The following is a 14,890-nucleotide window of genomic DNA, read 5'->3' on the forward strand; positions in this document are numbered from 1 at the left end:
CTCTCAAAGTGCTGGGATTACAGGCGTGAGCCACAACACCCAGCCTTATTTTTGTATTTTTTAGTAGCGATGGGGTTTCACCACATTGGCCAGGCTGGTCTCAAACTCCTGACCTCGGGTAATCCACCCGTCTCAGCCTCCCAAAATGCCGGGATTAAAGGCATGAGCCACTGTGCCCAGCCTGATTTGAATAATATTTAACTGTAGTTTTTTGTTTTTGTTTTTTCTTTTTGAGACAGAGTCTCACACTGTCACCCAGGCTGGAGTGCAATGGCACAATGTCGGCTCACTGCAACCTCCAAAAAAAAAAAAAAAAGATATTTTTGGGGTTTTTTTGACACAAAGTCTCCCTCTGTCACCTAAGCTGGAGTGCAGTGACAGGATCTGAGCTCAATGCTACCTCCGCCTCCCAGGTTCAAGTGATTTTCCTGCCTCAGCCTCCCACAGGTACGCACCACCACGCCTGGCTAATTTTTGTACTTTTAGTAGAGACAGAGTTTCACCATGATGACCAGGCTGGCCTAGAACTCTTGACCTCAAGTGATCCTCCTGCCTCAGTGTCTCTAAGTACTGGGATTACAGGCAGGAGCCACCGCACCTGGCCAAAAAATACTTTTTATAGAAAATGTAACCAAATTAAAGTAACCAATCATCTTTAAATATATCTATCAGGGGCAGGCATGATGGCTCACACCTCCAATTCCAGCACTTTGGGAAGCCAAAGGAGGAGGATTGCTTAAGCCCAGGAGTTCAACACAAGCCCGGGCAACACAGGGAGAACACATCTCTGTGAAAAATTTAAAATTAGCTAGGCCTGGTGGCACATGCCTACAGTCCCAGCTGCTCAGGAGGCTAAGGTAGGAGGATTGTTTGGGCCTGAGAGGCCAAGGCTGCAGTAGGCAGTAATCAAAGCACTGCACTCCAGCCTGGGCAACAAAGGAAAACCCTCTCTCAAACAAAGAAAGAAAGAAATATGTATCTATCTGTTATAACATCCTAAACACTTAGGAAAACAGTATAAATTATGGCAGAAATCATCCTTTGAAATATTATGCAGTAATAAAAAAAAAAATAGGTGGAATATAGAAATAAGATGTGTAGGCCTCGCACGGTGGCTCATGCCTGTAACCCCAGCACTTTGGGAGGCCAAGGCAGGCGAATCATAAGGTCAGGAGTTCGAGACCAGCCTGGCCAATATGGTGAAACCCCATCTCTACTAAAAATACAAAAATTAGCCAGGTATGGTGGCATGCACCTGTAGTCCTAGCTACTCAGGAGGCTGAGGCCGAAGAATCACTTTAACCAGGAGGCAGAGGTTGCAGTGAGCTAAGAGCGTGCCACTGCACTCCGGCCTAGGCGACAGAGTGAGACTCCATCTCAAAAAAATAAATAAATAAAAGAAACGCTGTGTAAAAACTAGATAGACCTCTGAAACATGTTGTTAAACGTTAAAGCCAGTTGCTGAAAAATATATACCTTTAATTCCAAGTGTATTTCTGTATAATACATCAACATTGTTTATAATCCTTAACTACTTATTGCAGTACTAGTCTTGCTTAATTTAGAGTCAGTCAGTGTTACTGACTTATTATATTTCCATCTATATGTGTTTATATCTACCACTAACAATGTTTCTTGAGAACATGGATCATGATATATACTCCAAAATGGTACTATGCATAGTACCACACGTAAAACAGGTACACAAATATTTATGGATGGCTAACATGTAAAATATGAAGACGCAAGATTGGCCTATTTTTTATTTTTTTATTTATTTATTTATTTTTTTTTTTTACAGAGTCTCACTCTGTCACCCAGGCTGGAGTGCAGCGGCAAGAGCTCAGTTCACTGCAGCCTCTGCCTCTCAGGCTCAAGCAATTCTCATGTCTCAGCCTCCCAAGTAGCTGGAATTACAGGTGCATGCCACCATGTCCCACTAATTTTTGTATTTTTAGTAGAGACAGGGTTTTGCCACGTTGGCCAGGCTGGTCTCAAACTCCTGGCCTCAAGTGATCTGCCTGCCACGGCCTCCCAAAGTGCTGGGATTACAGGTGTGAGGCACCATGCCCAGCCAAGATTGGCCTTTAAGAAGCAGAGAAATGAAAACACTCATTAAATAGAAAAACTAACACCACAATTCAGTTCTTTATGCTTCCTCAGTCAACATGTCTTATACCACCATAAGCTCTTTTGAAAATTCTAGTAACAAAATCTGCGATTATAGTTTCCTTCTCATGAGGTGTTTTTTTAGTCCCTCAAATATATAAGTAAAAGCTTAGAAACCTGTGTAGGCCAGGCGTGGTGGCTCACACCTGTTGTCCCAGCACTTTGGGAGGCCGAGGCAGGCGGATCACTTGAGCCAAGGAGTTTGAGACCAGCCTGGGCAACATGACAAAACGTCATCTCTGGGCCGGACACGGTGGCTCACGCCTGTAATTCCAGCACTTTGGGAGGTCAAAGTGGGTGGATCACTTGAGGTCAGGAGTTAGAAACTAGCCTGACCAATATGCTGAAACCCCCTTACTACTAAAAATACAAAAATTAGCTGGGCATGGTGGCACACATCTGTAATCCCAGCTACTTGGTAAGCTGAGGCAGAAGAATTGCATGGGCCGGGCGCGGTGGCTCACGCCTGTAATCCCAGCACTTTGGGAGGCCGAGGCGGGCGGATCACGAGGTCAGGAGATCGAGACCATGGTGAAACCCCGTCTCTACTAAAAATACAAAAAATTAGCCGGGCGCGGTGGCGGGCGCCTGTAGTCCCAGCTACTCGGACAGGCTGAGGCAGGAGAATGGCATGAACCCGGGAGGTGGAGCTTGCAGTGAGCCGAGACTGCGCCACTGCACTCCAGCCTGGGCGACAGAGCGAGACTCCGTCTCAAAAAAAAAAAAAAAAAGAAGAATTGCATGAACCCAGGAGACGGAGGTTGCAGTGAGCCAACATCGTGCCACTGCACTCCAGCCTGAGCAACAGAGCAAGACTCCATCCCAAAACAAAAGCAAAAACAAGCAGGGCTCGGTGGCTCACACCTGTAATCCCAGCACTTTGGGAAGCTGAGGCGGGCGGATCACCTGAGGTTGGGAGTTTGAGACCAGCCTGACCAACATGGAGAAAACTTGTCTCTACTAAAAATAAACAATTAGCTGGACATGGTGACGTGTGCCTGTAATCCCAGCTACTCAGGAGGCTGAGACAGGAGAATCGCTTAAACCTGGGAAGCAGAGTTGCAGTGAGCCGAGATCATGCCATTGCACTACAGCCCGGGCAACAAGAACAAAACTCCATCTCAAAAAAAACAAAACAAAAACAAAAACCATCTCTACTAAAAAACACAAAAATTAGCTGGGTGTGGTGGCATGTACCTGTAGTCCCAGCTACTTGGGAGGCTGAGGTGAGAGAATCGCTTGAGCCTAGCAGTTTGAGGCTGAAGTGAGTCAAGATTGCGCCACTGCACTCCAACCTAGGTGATACAGCGAGACTCAATTTCAAAAAAAAAAAAAAAAAAAATCTTATGTGTAAAATATTCATACTCTACAACTTTAATAACACTTACTGTCTGTCTAGCATCGATGCTGTCAACATGCTCATTAAGGCCACAGTTGATGTATGCAAACTCTACACCTCTTCTTGTTATCCAACATGTCTTCTTACTATGAAAGGAAAGTTATATATTAAAGTTAAATTCATATCAAACTATAATCACAAAAGAAATCAAAGTCAAAAATGTCTATAATATTTATAATATATATGATATTCCAAAGAGAAAGTGACAAAAGAGAAAAGACAAGAAAGACTGCACTTACTGCCATTGGAGGTGACTATTGCACTCTGAAAATGTCTGTATAAAAGAAAGTAACTAAGCATCTATCCTGCCTTTAAGTAGAACACTAATTCCAGATAACAAAATAGCCCTAGTTGATGAGAGAAACCTTATCTTTATAGAAGGTGGCTAGCTACTAAATGTAAAAGGAACAACAGAACCCAAAACTAATTACCATTTTTTAACCTATAATTAAATAGCTAATCAAGAATCATCAATGAATGCTAAAATCATTAGGTGAAAAGCTGGTAAAGAAATTGACCTGGCCAGGGGTGGTGGCTCACACCTGTAATCCCAGCACTTTGGAGGCCAAGGTGGGTGGATCACTTAAGGTCAGGAGTTTCAGACCAGCCTGGCCAACATGGTGAGACCCCGTCTCTGCTAAAAATAAAAATTAGCTGGGCATGGTGGTGCACACCTGTAATCCCAGCTACTCAGGAGGGAGGCTGAGACAGGAGAATCACTTGGGAGGCAGAGGTTGCAGTGAGCCGAGATGGCACCACTGCAGTCCAGCGTGGGCGACAGAGAGAGGCTCTGTCCCCAAAAAAAAAAAAAAAAAGTCCCACAAAAATAAAAGAAAGAAATTAATCTGGGGCTGGGCGTGGTAGCTCACGAGTGTAGTCCTATTACTTTGGGAGGCCTTGGGGGGTACAGGGAGGGATTGCCTGAGCTCAGGAGTTGGAGACCAGTCAGGACAACATGGTGAAACCTCACCTCTACTAAAATTACAAAAATTAGCCAGGTGGGCCGAGCGTGGTGGCTCACACCTGTAATCCCAGGACGTTGGGAGGCCGAGGTGGGTGGATCACAAGGTCAGGAGATCAAGACCAGCCTGGCCAACATAGTAAAACCCCGTCTCTACTAAAAATACAAAAATTAGCTGGGCATGGTGGCGTGTGCCCATAAACCCAGCTACTCGGGAGGCTGAGGCAGGGAGTCGAAGGTTGCAGTGAGCCAAGATCATGCCGCTGAACTCCAGCCTGGCGACAGAGTGAGACTCCATCTCAAAAAAAAAAAAAAAAAATTAGCCAGGCATGGTGGCACATGCCTATAGTCCCAGCTTACTCAGGAGGCTGACGCACGAGAATCACTTGAACCCGAAAGGCGGAGATTGCAGTGAGCTGAGATTGTGCCACCACACTCCAGCTTGGGTGACAGAGGGAGACTCCATCCCAAAAAAGAAAAAAAAAAAAATTAGCCAGGCATAGTGGCACATGCCTGTAGTCCCAGCTTACTCAGGAGGCTGACGCATGAGAATCGCTTGAACCCGGGAGGCAGAGGTTGCAGTAAGCTGAGATTGTGCCACTGCACTCCAGCCTGGGCGACAGAGTGAGTTTCTGTCTCCAAAAAGTTAAAAAATAAAATAAAATAAAAATGTTTTTTAAAAAAAGAAATTTGAGGCCAGGGGCAGTGGCTCACGCCTATAATCCCAGCACTTTGGGAGGCCAAGGCAGGAGGATCACCTGAGGTCAGGAGTTCAAGACTAGCCTGGCCAACACGGCGAAACTTCGTCTCTATTAAAAATACAAAATTAGCTGGGCATGGTGGCGGGAGCCTGTAGTCCCAGCTACTCGGGAGGCTGAGGCAGGAGAATCACCTGAACCCAAGAGGCAGAGGTTGCAGTGAGCCGAGATCGCACTATTGCACTCCAGCCTGGGCGACAAGAGCAAAACTCTGTCTCAAAAAAATAAAAAATAAAAATACAAAAATTTGCTTGATGTCAAAGTACCACCCTATAGATTACTACTTGCTAGAAGAAAAAGAAAACCATAACTTTATAATGAAATGATCAGGTTCTCACCACATTAGCTTGGTGATCAAATACAGCATCAAAATAGTGGGACCTGACATTATATGCCTCTTAACTAGAAACAGTAGGAAGTACATAGCATTACTAAATGAGGTACTCTTCCAAAACTGTTTAACCTAAGTCTACTCACACCTTTAGATCTAACTCCCAGTTTACAGGAAATAAATATAGGGGATAGAGGAAGAAGTAATACTACGCCATGAGGAAACAAGCAGCAATACAAAATGTAATCGTCTCGACAGACCTAACGGGTCAATACCACAGGGAAGGAGAGGCAGAGTAGGGAAGGAGGTGGATGGGTAGAAGAGACGGTTCTACCTATATATTTAAAAAGATTCAAGAGATTACAACCAAATGCAACGGGTAATTCTTGATTGAAATCTGGCATTTAAAAAAAAAAAAAAAAAAACACCAGCCTGGGCAACATGGTGAAACCCCGTCTCCACTAAAAATACAAAAATTAGCCAGGCATGGTGATGGACACCTGTAATCCCAGCAAATAATATAGGAGGCTGAGGCAAGAGAGCTGCTTGAATTCAGGAGGAGGACGTTGCAGTGAGCGAAGATCACGCCACTGCACTCCAGCCTGGGTGATAGCGCGAGACTTTCTCTCAAAAAAAAAAAAAAAAAAGAAGAAGAAACACCACACAGCAGTAAAAAACATTTTTGGAACAACTCAGGAAATCTGAATATAGTGTAAGTAGCATGTATCAGGGAATCAGGCCACATGCCTGTAATCCCAGCACTTTGCGAGGCCAAGGCAGGAGGATCACTTGAGCCTACAAGTTTAAGACCAGCCTGGGCAACATGGCAAGACCACATCTCTACAAAAAATACAAAAATTAGCCAGGCATGGTGGTATGTGCCTGCAGCCCCCAGCCACTCCAGGAGGCTGAGGCAGGAGAATGGCTTGAGCCTGGGAGGTCAAGGCTGCAGTAAGCCATGAACGTGCTGCTGCACTCTAGTCTGCGCGACAGAGCAAGACCCTGTCTCAAAAAAAATCAAATAGTAGTATAATATTAGGGAATTATTGGTAATTTTGCTAGGAATGATAATGGTTTTATGGCTATATAGGGAGAATGTCCTCCTTTTCCCTGGAGAGATCTGAAGATATATGTCTTCTTATAATCTTGTAAAAGAGCAAATATCAATCTAAACTTTAAATGTCAAAGTCCAAAATACATACATTTATAATACAATCATATGATACTTAAAAGGGAAAATTGAAAAAAACTTATTTGCCACTCTTAGTTTACTTTTAAACGGTTCAGGAAATTTATATATGTAGATAAAACAAATATGGCAAAATGGTAACAATTGTTGAATCAAGGAGATGGGTACCTATGGTTTCAATGTATCATACTACTTTTCTATATCTCTATTTTCCTAATGAAAGTTTTTAAAATGTACCATGCTTCAAGCAAACTGGCCTGCTTCTAAGATGTTTGAAAAGATAAAACCATACTTAATCCACTAAAAGAATACCTCTACAAAGCAAAGAAAGAGTTTTTGGGGGTTGTTTTTGTTTTTTGTTTTTTTAAGAGACAGGGTCTCACTCTGCCACCCAGGCTGGAGTGCAGTGGTACAACACTATAGCTTTGAACTCCTGGGCTCAAGTAATACTCTTGCATCAGCTTCCCAAAGCTGGGACCACATGCATGCACCATTCCACCTGGCTAATTTTTTGTTGTCGCTTCTTTTATTTTGTTTTGTAGAGATAGGGTTTCGCTTTGCTGCCCACACTGGTCTCCAACTCCTGGCTTCAAACAATCCTCTCCCCTCAGCCTCCCACAGTGCTGGGAATACAGGAATGGGTAACTGTGCCTGGCCAAAATCCTTTTTTAATTCAAATATCAACTCTTAATATGAAACATGTAATTCAAAAATGCCAAGTTTTTATAAAGCAGGGCACACTCCATATTTCAAAGGTTATGTATAGGTTATCTGTCCTTACATGTTGAGAAAAATTCAATCATGCAGTAAATGAGTTTAAAATGAAAGGAAGGGAAAAAAATGAAAGGGAACTTTTTTTTTTTTTAACACTCTCGCTCTTTTGTGCAGTGGTACAATCTTGGCTCACTGCAACCTCCACCTCCCAGGTTCAAGTGATTCTCCTGCCTCAGCCTCCGACTAGCCAGGATTACAAACAAGAACCACTAAGCCCAGCTAGTTTTTGCTGTTTCACCATGTTGGCCAGGCTGGTCTTGAACTCCTGACCTCAAGCGATGTGCCCGCCTCAGCCTCCCAAAGGGCTGGGATTACAGGCGTGAGTCACTGTGCCCGGCTGGGAATTTTTTTGTTGTTTTTTGTTTTTGTTTTTGAGATGGAGTCTCGCTCTGTCACTCAGTGGAGTGCAGTGGCATGATCCCGGCTCACTGCAACCTCTGCCTTCCAGGTTCAAGCGATTCTCCTGCCTCAGCCTCCCAAGGAGCTAGGATTATAGGCGCCCGCCACCATGCCCGGCTAATTTTTGTATTTTTAGTGGAGACAGGTGTTTCGCCATGTTGGCCAGGCTGGTCTTGAACCCCTGACCTCAAGTGATCCACCTGCCTCAGTCTCCCAAAGTGCTGAGATTACAGGCATGAGCCACCATGCCCAGCCTGGGAATGTTTAAAAGGATAAAAATTGTAAGAAGGATCCCAAATAGTTAAAACAAACTTGAGAAAGAAAAAGCTGGAGGCCTCATACTTCCTGATTTCAAAACACCTTACAATACAGAGCTACAGTAATCAACACAGTATGGTAGGGCTTAAAGATAGACATAAGACTAATGGAATAGAATAGAAAGCCCAGAAATAAATACTCGCATATGTGATCAAATGATCTTCAACAAGGGTACCAAGGCCACACAATGGGAAAAGGAGAGTCTCTTCAACAAATGATATAGGAAAAACTGGGTATCCATGTGCAAAAGAATGAAGCTGGAATCTTATGTTACAGTGAATACAAAAGGTAATTCAAAATGGACTAAAGACCTAAATCTAAGACCTTAAACTTAAAACTCGTAGAAGAAAACGGGGAGAAAGCTTCATGACATCGGATTTGGCAATGATTTCTTGAAGATGACACCAAAGGCATAGGCAACAAAAGCAAAAATCGACAAAATGGACATCAAACTTAAAGAATTCTGTGTCACAAAGGAAACAACAGAATAATAAGGTAACCTATGGAATGAGAGAAAATATTTGCAAACCATACAACTGATAAGTTGGTAATATCTAGAATATATAAAGAACTCCCACAACTCAACAAACAAAATCCAAATAACCCAATTTAAAAATGGGCAAAGGACTTGCACAGATGTTTCTCCAAAGAAGATATACACATGGCCAACAAGTATATGAAAAGATACTCATCACTAATCAGAGAAATACAAATTAAAACCACAATGAGATAGGTATCACCTTACACCTATTGAGATGGCCACTATCAACAAATAAGTTGAAAAACAGGCTGGGTGCAGTGGCTCATGCCTGTAATCCCAGCACTTTAGGAGGTCAAGGCAGGTGGATTACCTGAGGTCAGGGGTTCAAGACCAGCCTGGCCAACATGGTAAAATGCCACCTCTACTAAAATTACAAGAATTAGCCTGTAGTCTCAGCTACTCGGGAGGCTGAGACAGGAGAATCACTTGAACCCAGGATGCAGAGGTTACAGTGAGCCAAGATCATGCCACTGTACTCCACCCTGGGTGACGGAGTGAGACTCTGTCTCAAAAAATAAAAAAATAAAAAATAAAAATATTGGCAAAGATGTAGAGAAACTGGAACCCTTGTGTACTACTGGTAGGAACGTAAAATGGCTCAGCTACTAAGCAAAGGGTATGGCAGCTCCTCAAAAAATTAAAAACAGAATTATCATATGATCCAGCAATGCCACTTCAGGGTACATATCCAAAATAATTAATAACAGGATCTCCAAGAGATACTTGCACATGCATGTTTATTACAGCATTATTCACAATAGTCAAGAGGTGGAAGCAACCTAAATGTCCATCAACAGGTGAATGGATAAAAAAAAAAATGTGGTACATACACACAATGGAATATTATTCAGCCTTAAAAATAAAACGAGGCCAAGCACAGTGGCTCATGCATGTAATCCCAGCATTTTGGAAGGCCAAGGCTAGCTGATCACTTGAGCCCAGGAGTTCAAGACCAGCCTGGGCAACATGGCAAAACCTCATCTCTACAAAAATTATCTAGGTGTGGTGGTGCACACCTGCAGTTCCAGCTACTCAGAAGGCTGAGGTGGGAGGATGGCTTGAGTCCGGGGAGGTCAAGGCTGCAGTGAGCCATGATCACACCACTGCACTCCAGCCTGGGTGACAGAGCAAGACCCTGTCTCAAAAAAAAAGGAAATTAGGTCTTATGCTGCAACACGGAAGAATCTTGAGGACATTATGCTAAGTGAAATAAGCCATAAGCCAGTCACCCCAAAAACAGCAATAACAATGACAAAAAGCTACATGTTTCTACTTACATGGGGTATCTACAAGTACTCAAACTCTAGACACAGAAAGTAGAATCGTGGTTGCCAAGGGCTAGGAAGGAGAAAACGGGTTCACTGGGTACAGAGTTTCAGTTTGGCAAGATGAAAAAAACTGCACAACAATGTGCGTAGTTAACACTACTGTACTCTTAAAAGTGGTTAAGTGCCGGGCGTGGTGGCTCACGCTTGTAATCCTAGCACTTTGGGAGGCCGAGGCGGGCGGATCACAAGGTCAGGAGATCGAGACCACGGTGAAACCCCATCTCTACTAAAAATACAAAAAAAAATTAGCCGGGCGTGGTGGCGGGCGCCTGTAGTCCCAGCTACTCGGAGAGGCTGAGGCAGGAGAATGGCGTGAACCCGGGAGGCGGAGCTTGCAGTGAGCAGATGCGCCACTGCACTCCAGCCTGGGCGACAGAGCAAGACTCCGTCTCAAAAAAAAAAAGTGGTTAAGATAGTAAATACGTTGTACTTTTTTCCCCAACTAAAAAAACTATGAGTAGCTTAACTACAAAGAAAAAAATTGAGAGAAGGTGATTTAGCAGAGAAAGAGAACGTTCACTCAAGAGAGACAGATTCAAAAACAGACCAGGGCTAGGCACAGTGGCTCACACCTGTAATCCCAGCACTTTGGGAGGCCAAGGCAGGTGGATCACTTGAGGTCAGGAGTTCGAGACCAGCCTGGCCAACATGGTGTAACCTCATCTCTACTAAAAAATACAAAAATTAGCTGTGTGTGGTGGCACATGCCTGTAGTCCCTGGTACTTGGGAGACTAAGGCAAGAGAATCGCTTGAACCTGGGAGGTAGAGGCTGCAATGAGCCGAGATCATGCCACTGTATTTCAACCTGAGCAACAGAGTGAGACACTGTCTCAAAAAAAAAAAAAAAAAAAAAACAGAAGAGAAAATCACAAATAGAAATCCTGAGAAATGAACTAAATTTAATTACAACTACATAATCAATAATTAATTCTGGGTCCCCTGAAAAAAAATGGGCCGGGCACAGTGGCTCACACTTGTAATCCCAACACACTGGGAGGCTGAGGCAGGCAGATCACAAGGTCAAGGGATTGAGACCATCCTGGCCAACACGGTGAAACCCCATCTCTACTAAAAATACAAAAATTAGCTGGGTGTGGTGGCATGTGCCTGTAGTCCCAGCTACTCAGGAGACTGAGACGGAAGAATCGCTTGAACCCAGGAGGCAGAGGCTGCAGCGAGCCGAGATCGTGCCACTGCACTCCAGCCTGGAGACAGATCAAGACTCCATCTCAAAGAAAAAAAAAATGCTTTACTGGATCTTTATAGGTCCAGAAACTATGTGCAAAATACTCTACTAGGTACTTGTACTCGCCAGTGACTGTGCATGTATCATATCCATGCCCCCGGTCAACCACTTCTTACCTCCCAAACACTGCCAAAAAAGCCTCCATCCGCTCCTACCTGACCTTAAAAATGCTAAAAAATTCAAATCCCTGCATTGGAAGAACTGTCTAGAAATTTTATTTTCTCCGTGCACACAGAATTGATAATGATCAGACTAATCAAACTCCTATTATTTCCTATATGGTTTCAGTTTCTTAAAATGAAAGTAGTTTATATTTGTTGTTTCAATTTTTTTCTGTTTACTCCTTGACCCAATACAATCCACCCTCCCATCCCAAGCAGTATTTACTGATTTTTTTCTGGCTGGCCCTTCTTGGTCTCTGTCATGGATTTCCTGCCTTCTGCTCACTTTTTTCAGTGTCATTGCTCACTAAGGTTCTGTTCCTAATCTTTTGTTTGATTTACCTCTTCTAGGTCCATTCAAACCCATGGCTTCAATGCCTATAAGTGTGACTCCAGTCAATAATTTTCTCCTAAACCCCAATATAGTTAACTGCTTGACTGACATACCCACTTCAATATTCCATGGGCACTTCAAACCTGAGAGGTCCAGCTTAAATTTCCTTCAATGACTCTCTATAGCTTTCAAGATCAAGTTCCAACTCTGTGATAAAGCACTCAAGGACTTCTATGACGTGATCCCTTATCTACCTTTGGCCTCCTCTTCTATGTCTCATCAGGTACTCTCTAATCCACCTGTATCTAGTTATTTAAATGTTTCCCACACAAGGTAGCCCATTTCACAGCTCTGTGCCTTATACATTCTCTGCATGAAAGTCCCTCTAACCCCAGCCAGGCACAGTGGCTCACGCTTGTAATCCCAACACTTTGGGAGGCTGAGGTGGGCAGATCAGGAGGTCAGGAGTTCAAGACCAGTCTGGGCAACATGGTAAAACCCCATCTCTACTAAAAATACAAAAATTAGCGAGTGTGGTGGTGCGTACCTGTAATCCCAGCTACTCAGGAGGCTGAGGCAGGAGAATCGTTTGAACCCGGGAGGCGGAGGTTGCAGTGAGCTGAGATCATGCCACTGCACTCCAGCCTGGGCAACAGAGCGAGACTCCGTCTCTACTCCATCACATCCAACCCACATTTCTTGGTTCAATTCACTTTCCTTTAGGAAAGTTTAACACTATCTCAAAGCATGATTTAGCCACAGCTCCCAATGCACCCTAGACATCTCTCTATCTTAGCACCCCTGTATTTACTTGTTGAGACTACTAGTCTGTAAGCATCTTGAAGATAAGTGTTTTATTTAGCAAACAAGAGCTCAATAAATACTTGTTATTGCCAGGCACGGTGGCTCACGCCTGTAACCCCAGCACTTTGAGAGGCCGAGGCAGGCAGATCACAAGGTCAGGAGTTTGAGACCAGCCTGACCAACATGGCAAAACCCCATCCCTACTAAAAATACAAAAATTAGCCATGCGTGATGGTGCACGCTTGTAGTCCCAGCTACTCAGGAGGCTGAGGCAGGAGAATCGCTTGAACCCAGGAGGCAGAGGTTGCAGTGAGTCAAGATCACGCCATTGGACTCCAGCCTGGGCAACAGAGCAAGACTCTGTCTCAAAAAAATAAATAAATAAATACTTCTTATAAGCTAGCATATTCAGCCGGCGGTTCAGGGCGACGGACTTTCCATCCCAGAACCATGGCCCAATTTATCCGTAACCTTGTGGCGAAGACCCCGGCGCTGGTGAATGCTGCTGTGACTTACTCGAAGCCTCAATTGGCCACATTTTGGTACTATGCCAAGGTTGAGCTGGTTCCTCCCACCCCTGCTGAGATCCCTAGAGCTATTCAGAGCCTGAAAAAAATAGTCAATAGTGCTCAGACTGGTAGCTTCAAACAGCTCACAGTTAAGGAAGCTGTGCTCAATGGTTTGGTGGCCACTGAGGTGTTGATGTGGTTTTATGTCGGAGAGATTATAGGCAAGCGTAGCACCACTGGCTATGATGTTTGAAGACCAATCTTTAACATCTGATTATATTTGATTTATTATTTGAGTGTTGTTGGACCATGTGTGATCAGACTGCTATCTGAATAAAATAAGATTTGTTTAAAAAAATAAATAAATAAGCTAGCATAAGCCAAAAGGTCAACTTCTTTAAAATGTTGGACTTACCATTTTAGTACCTGGAATACACAGGTCCATATTACAGGGCATCTCTTTACCACAAATAAAGTACCAATGAAAATAAATTCATATTCAGAAAGGTGGTTAAGAATTACAGTGGATGAGGCCAGACACAGTGGTTCACAGGTGGTCCCGGCACCTTGGGAGGCTGAGGCAGCAGGATCACTTGAGCTCAGGAGTTCGAGACCAGCCTAGGCAACATAGTGAGACCACCCCCCATCTCTCTAAATAAATAAATAAAATTGGCCAGCACAGTGGCTCACACCTGTAATCCCAGCACTTTGGGAGGCCGATGCAGGAGGATCATCTGAGGTCAGGAGTTCAAGACCAACCTGGCCAACATGGTGAAACCCTGTCTCTACTAAAAAGACAAAAAATTAGCTGGGTGTGGTGATGCACACCTGTAATCCCAGCTACTCAGGAGGCTGAAACAGGAGAATCGCTTGAACACGGGAGGTGGAGGTTGTAGTAAGCCGAGATCACACCACTGCACTCCAACCTGGGCAACAAGAGCAAAACTCCATCTCAAAAAAATTAATTAATTAATTAAATTAAAAGTAAATCAATCAATAAAACTATAAAGAATTAAAGTGGATATTCTTTATGTCTGCCCAGAACTCCGTCCCCTCCCCTACTCAAGGTCTGCTCTGCTTTTTGCTAACAGATCCCTGGCCATGTAAGTGAGCATATCACACAACCTAGAATGAACTAAGCATAGTACTTCATCCCCTCAAACGCTAGATTTGGTCAAGGTTCCAGTTGATACCCCTGTGCTGCCAGGAACCAGGTTTACCACGTGAGGAAACATATTTGCAGTAAAAGGAATGAAGCCAGCATGCACAGAGTATAAGCATGGAAAGGTCCCAATTGTGGGAAAGTTCCCACCTTAGCTCTTCATGGCCATCCTTATCCATACAATTGTCCATTATATGGTCATATGAATGAATAACTTTTTCCCCTACAGGCTACTTCAAGCTGTATTTCTGTTACTTGAACTCCAAAAAGTTCTTTTTTTTTTTTTTTTTTCTTGAGACGGAGTCTCACTCTGTCGCCCAGGCTGGAGTGCAGTGGCGCAATCTCGGCTCACTGCAAGCTCCGCCTCCCAGGTTCACGCCATTCTCCTGCCTCAGCCTCTCCGAGTAGCTGGGACTACAGGCGCCCGCCACCACGCCCGGCTAATTTTTTTTTTTTATTTTTTTTTTAGTAGAGACGGGGTTTCACCGTGGTCTCGATCTCCTGAC

At 43.9% G+C, this 14,890-nt stretch overlaps 2 protein-coding genes across 5 annotated transcripts in view; one reads left to right on the forward strand and one right to left on the reverse strand.

The window, feature by feature from the left end:
- The window catches only part of N4BP2 (NEDD4 binding protein 2), a 96,237-nt gene that overhangs the window by 73,605 nt on the left and 7,742 nt on the right, over positions 1-14,890 (reverse strand). For all 4 annotated transcript variants that reach the window (XM_058430164.1, XM_058430162.1, XM_032135406.2 and 1 more), the window contains exon 2: positions 3,558-3,654. In XM_058430164.1, the coding sequence (XP_058286147.1) occupies positions 3,558-3,592 (35 nt within the window). In that variant the 5' untranslated portion in view covers positions 3,593-3,654. The remainder of the gene's footprint in view (positions 1-3,557; positions 3,655-14,890) is intronic.
- LOC116456656 (ATP synthase subunit g, mitochondrial-like) lies at positions 13,136-13,565 on the forward strand. Its single transcript, XM_032753780.2, has one exon. It carries the CDS (start codon positions 13,164-13,166, stop codon positions 13,473-13,475), a length of 312 nt encoding a protein of 103 aa, XP_032609671.1. The 5' UTR covers positions 13,136-13,163; the 3' UTR covers positions 13,476-13,565.

Source organism: Hylobates moloch, unplaced genomic scaffold (assembly GCF_009828535.3).
Source record: "Hylobates moloch isolate HMO894 unplaced genomic scaffold, HMol_V3 SCAFFOLD_17, whole genome shotgun sequence".
In the NCBI taxonomy this organism is placed as follows: Eukaryota; Metazoa; Chordata; class Mammalia; order Primates; family Hylobatidae; genus Hylobates; species Hylobates moloch.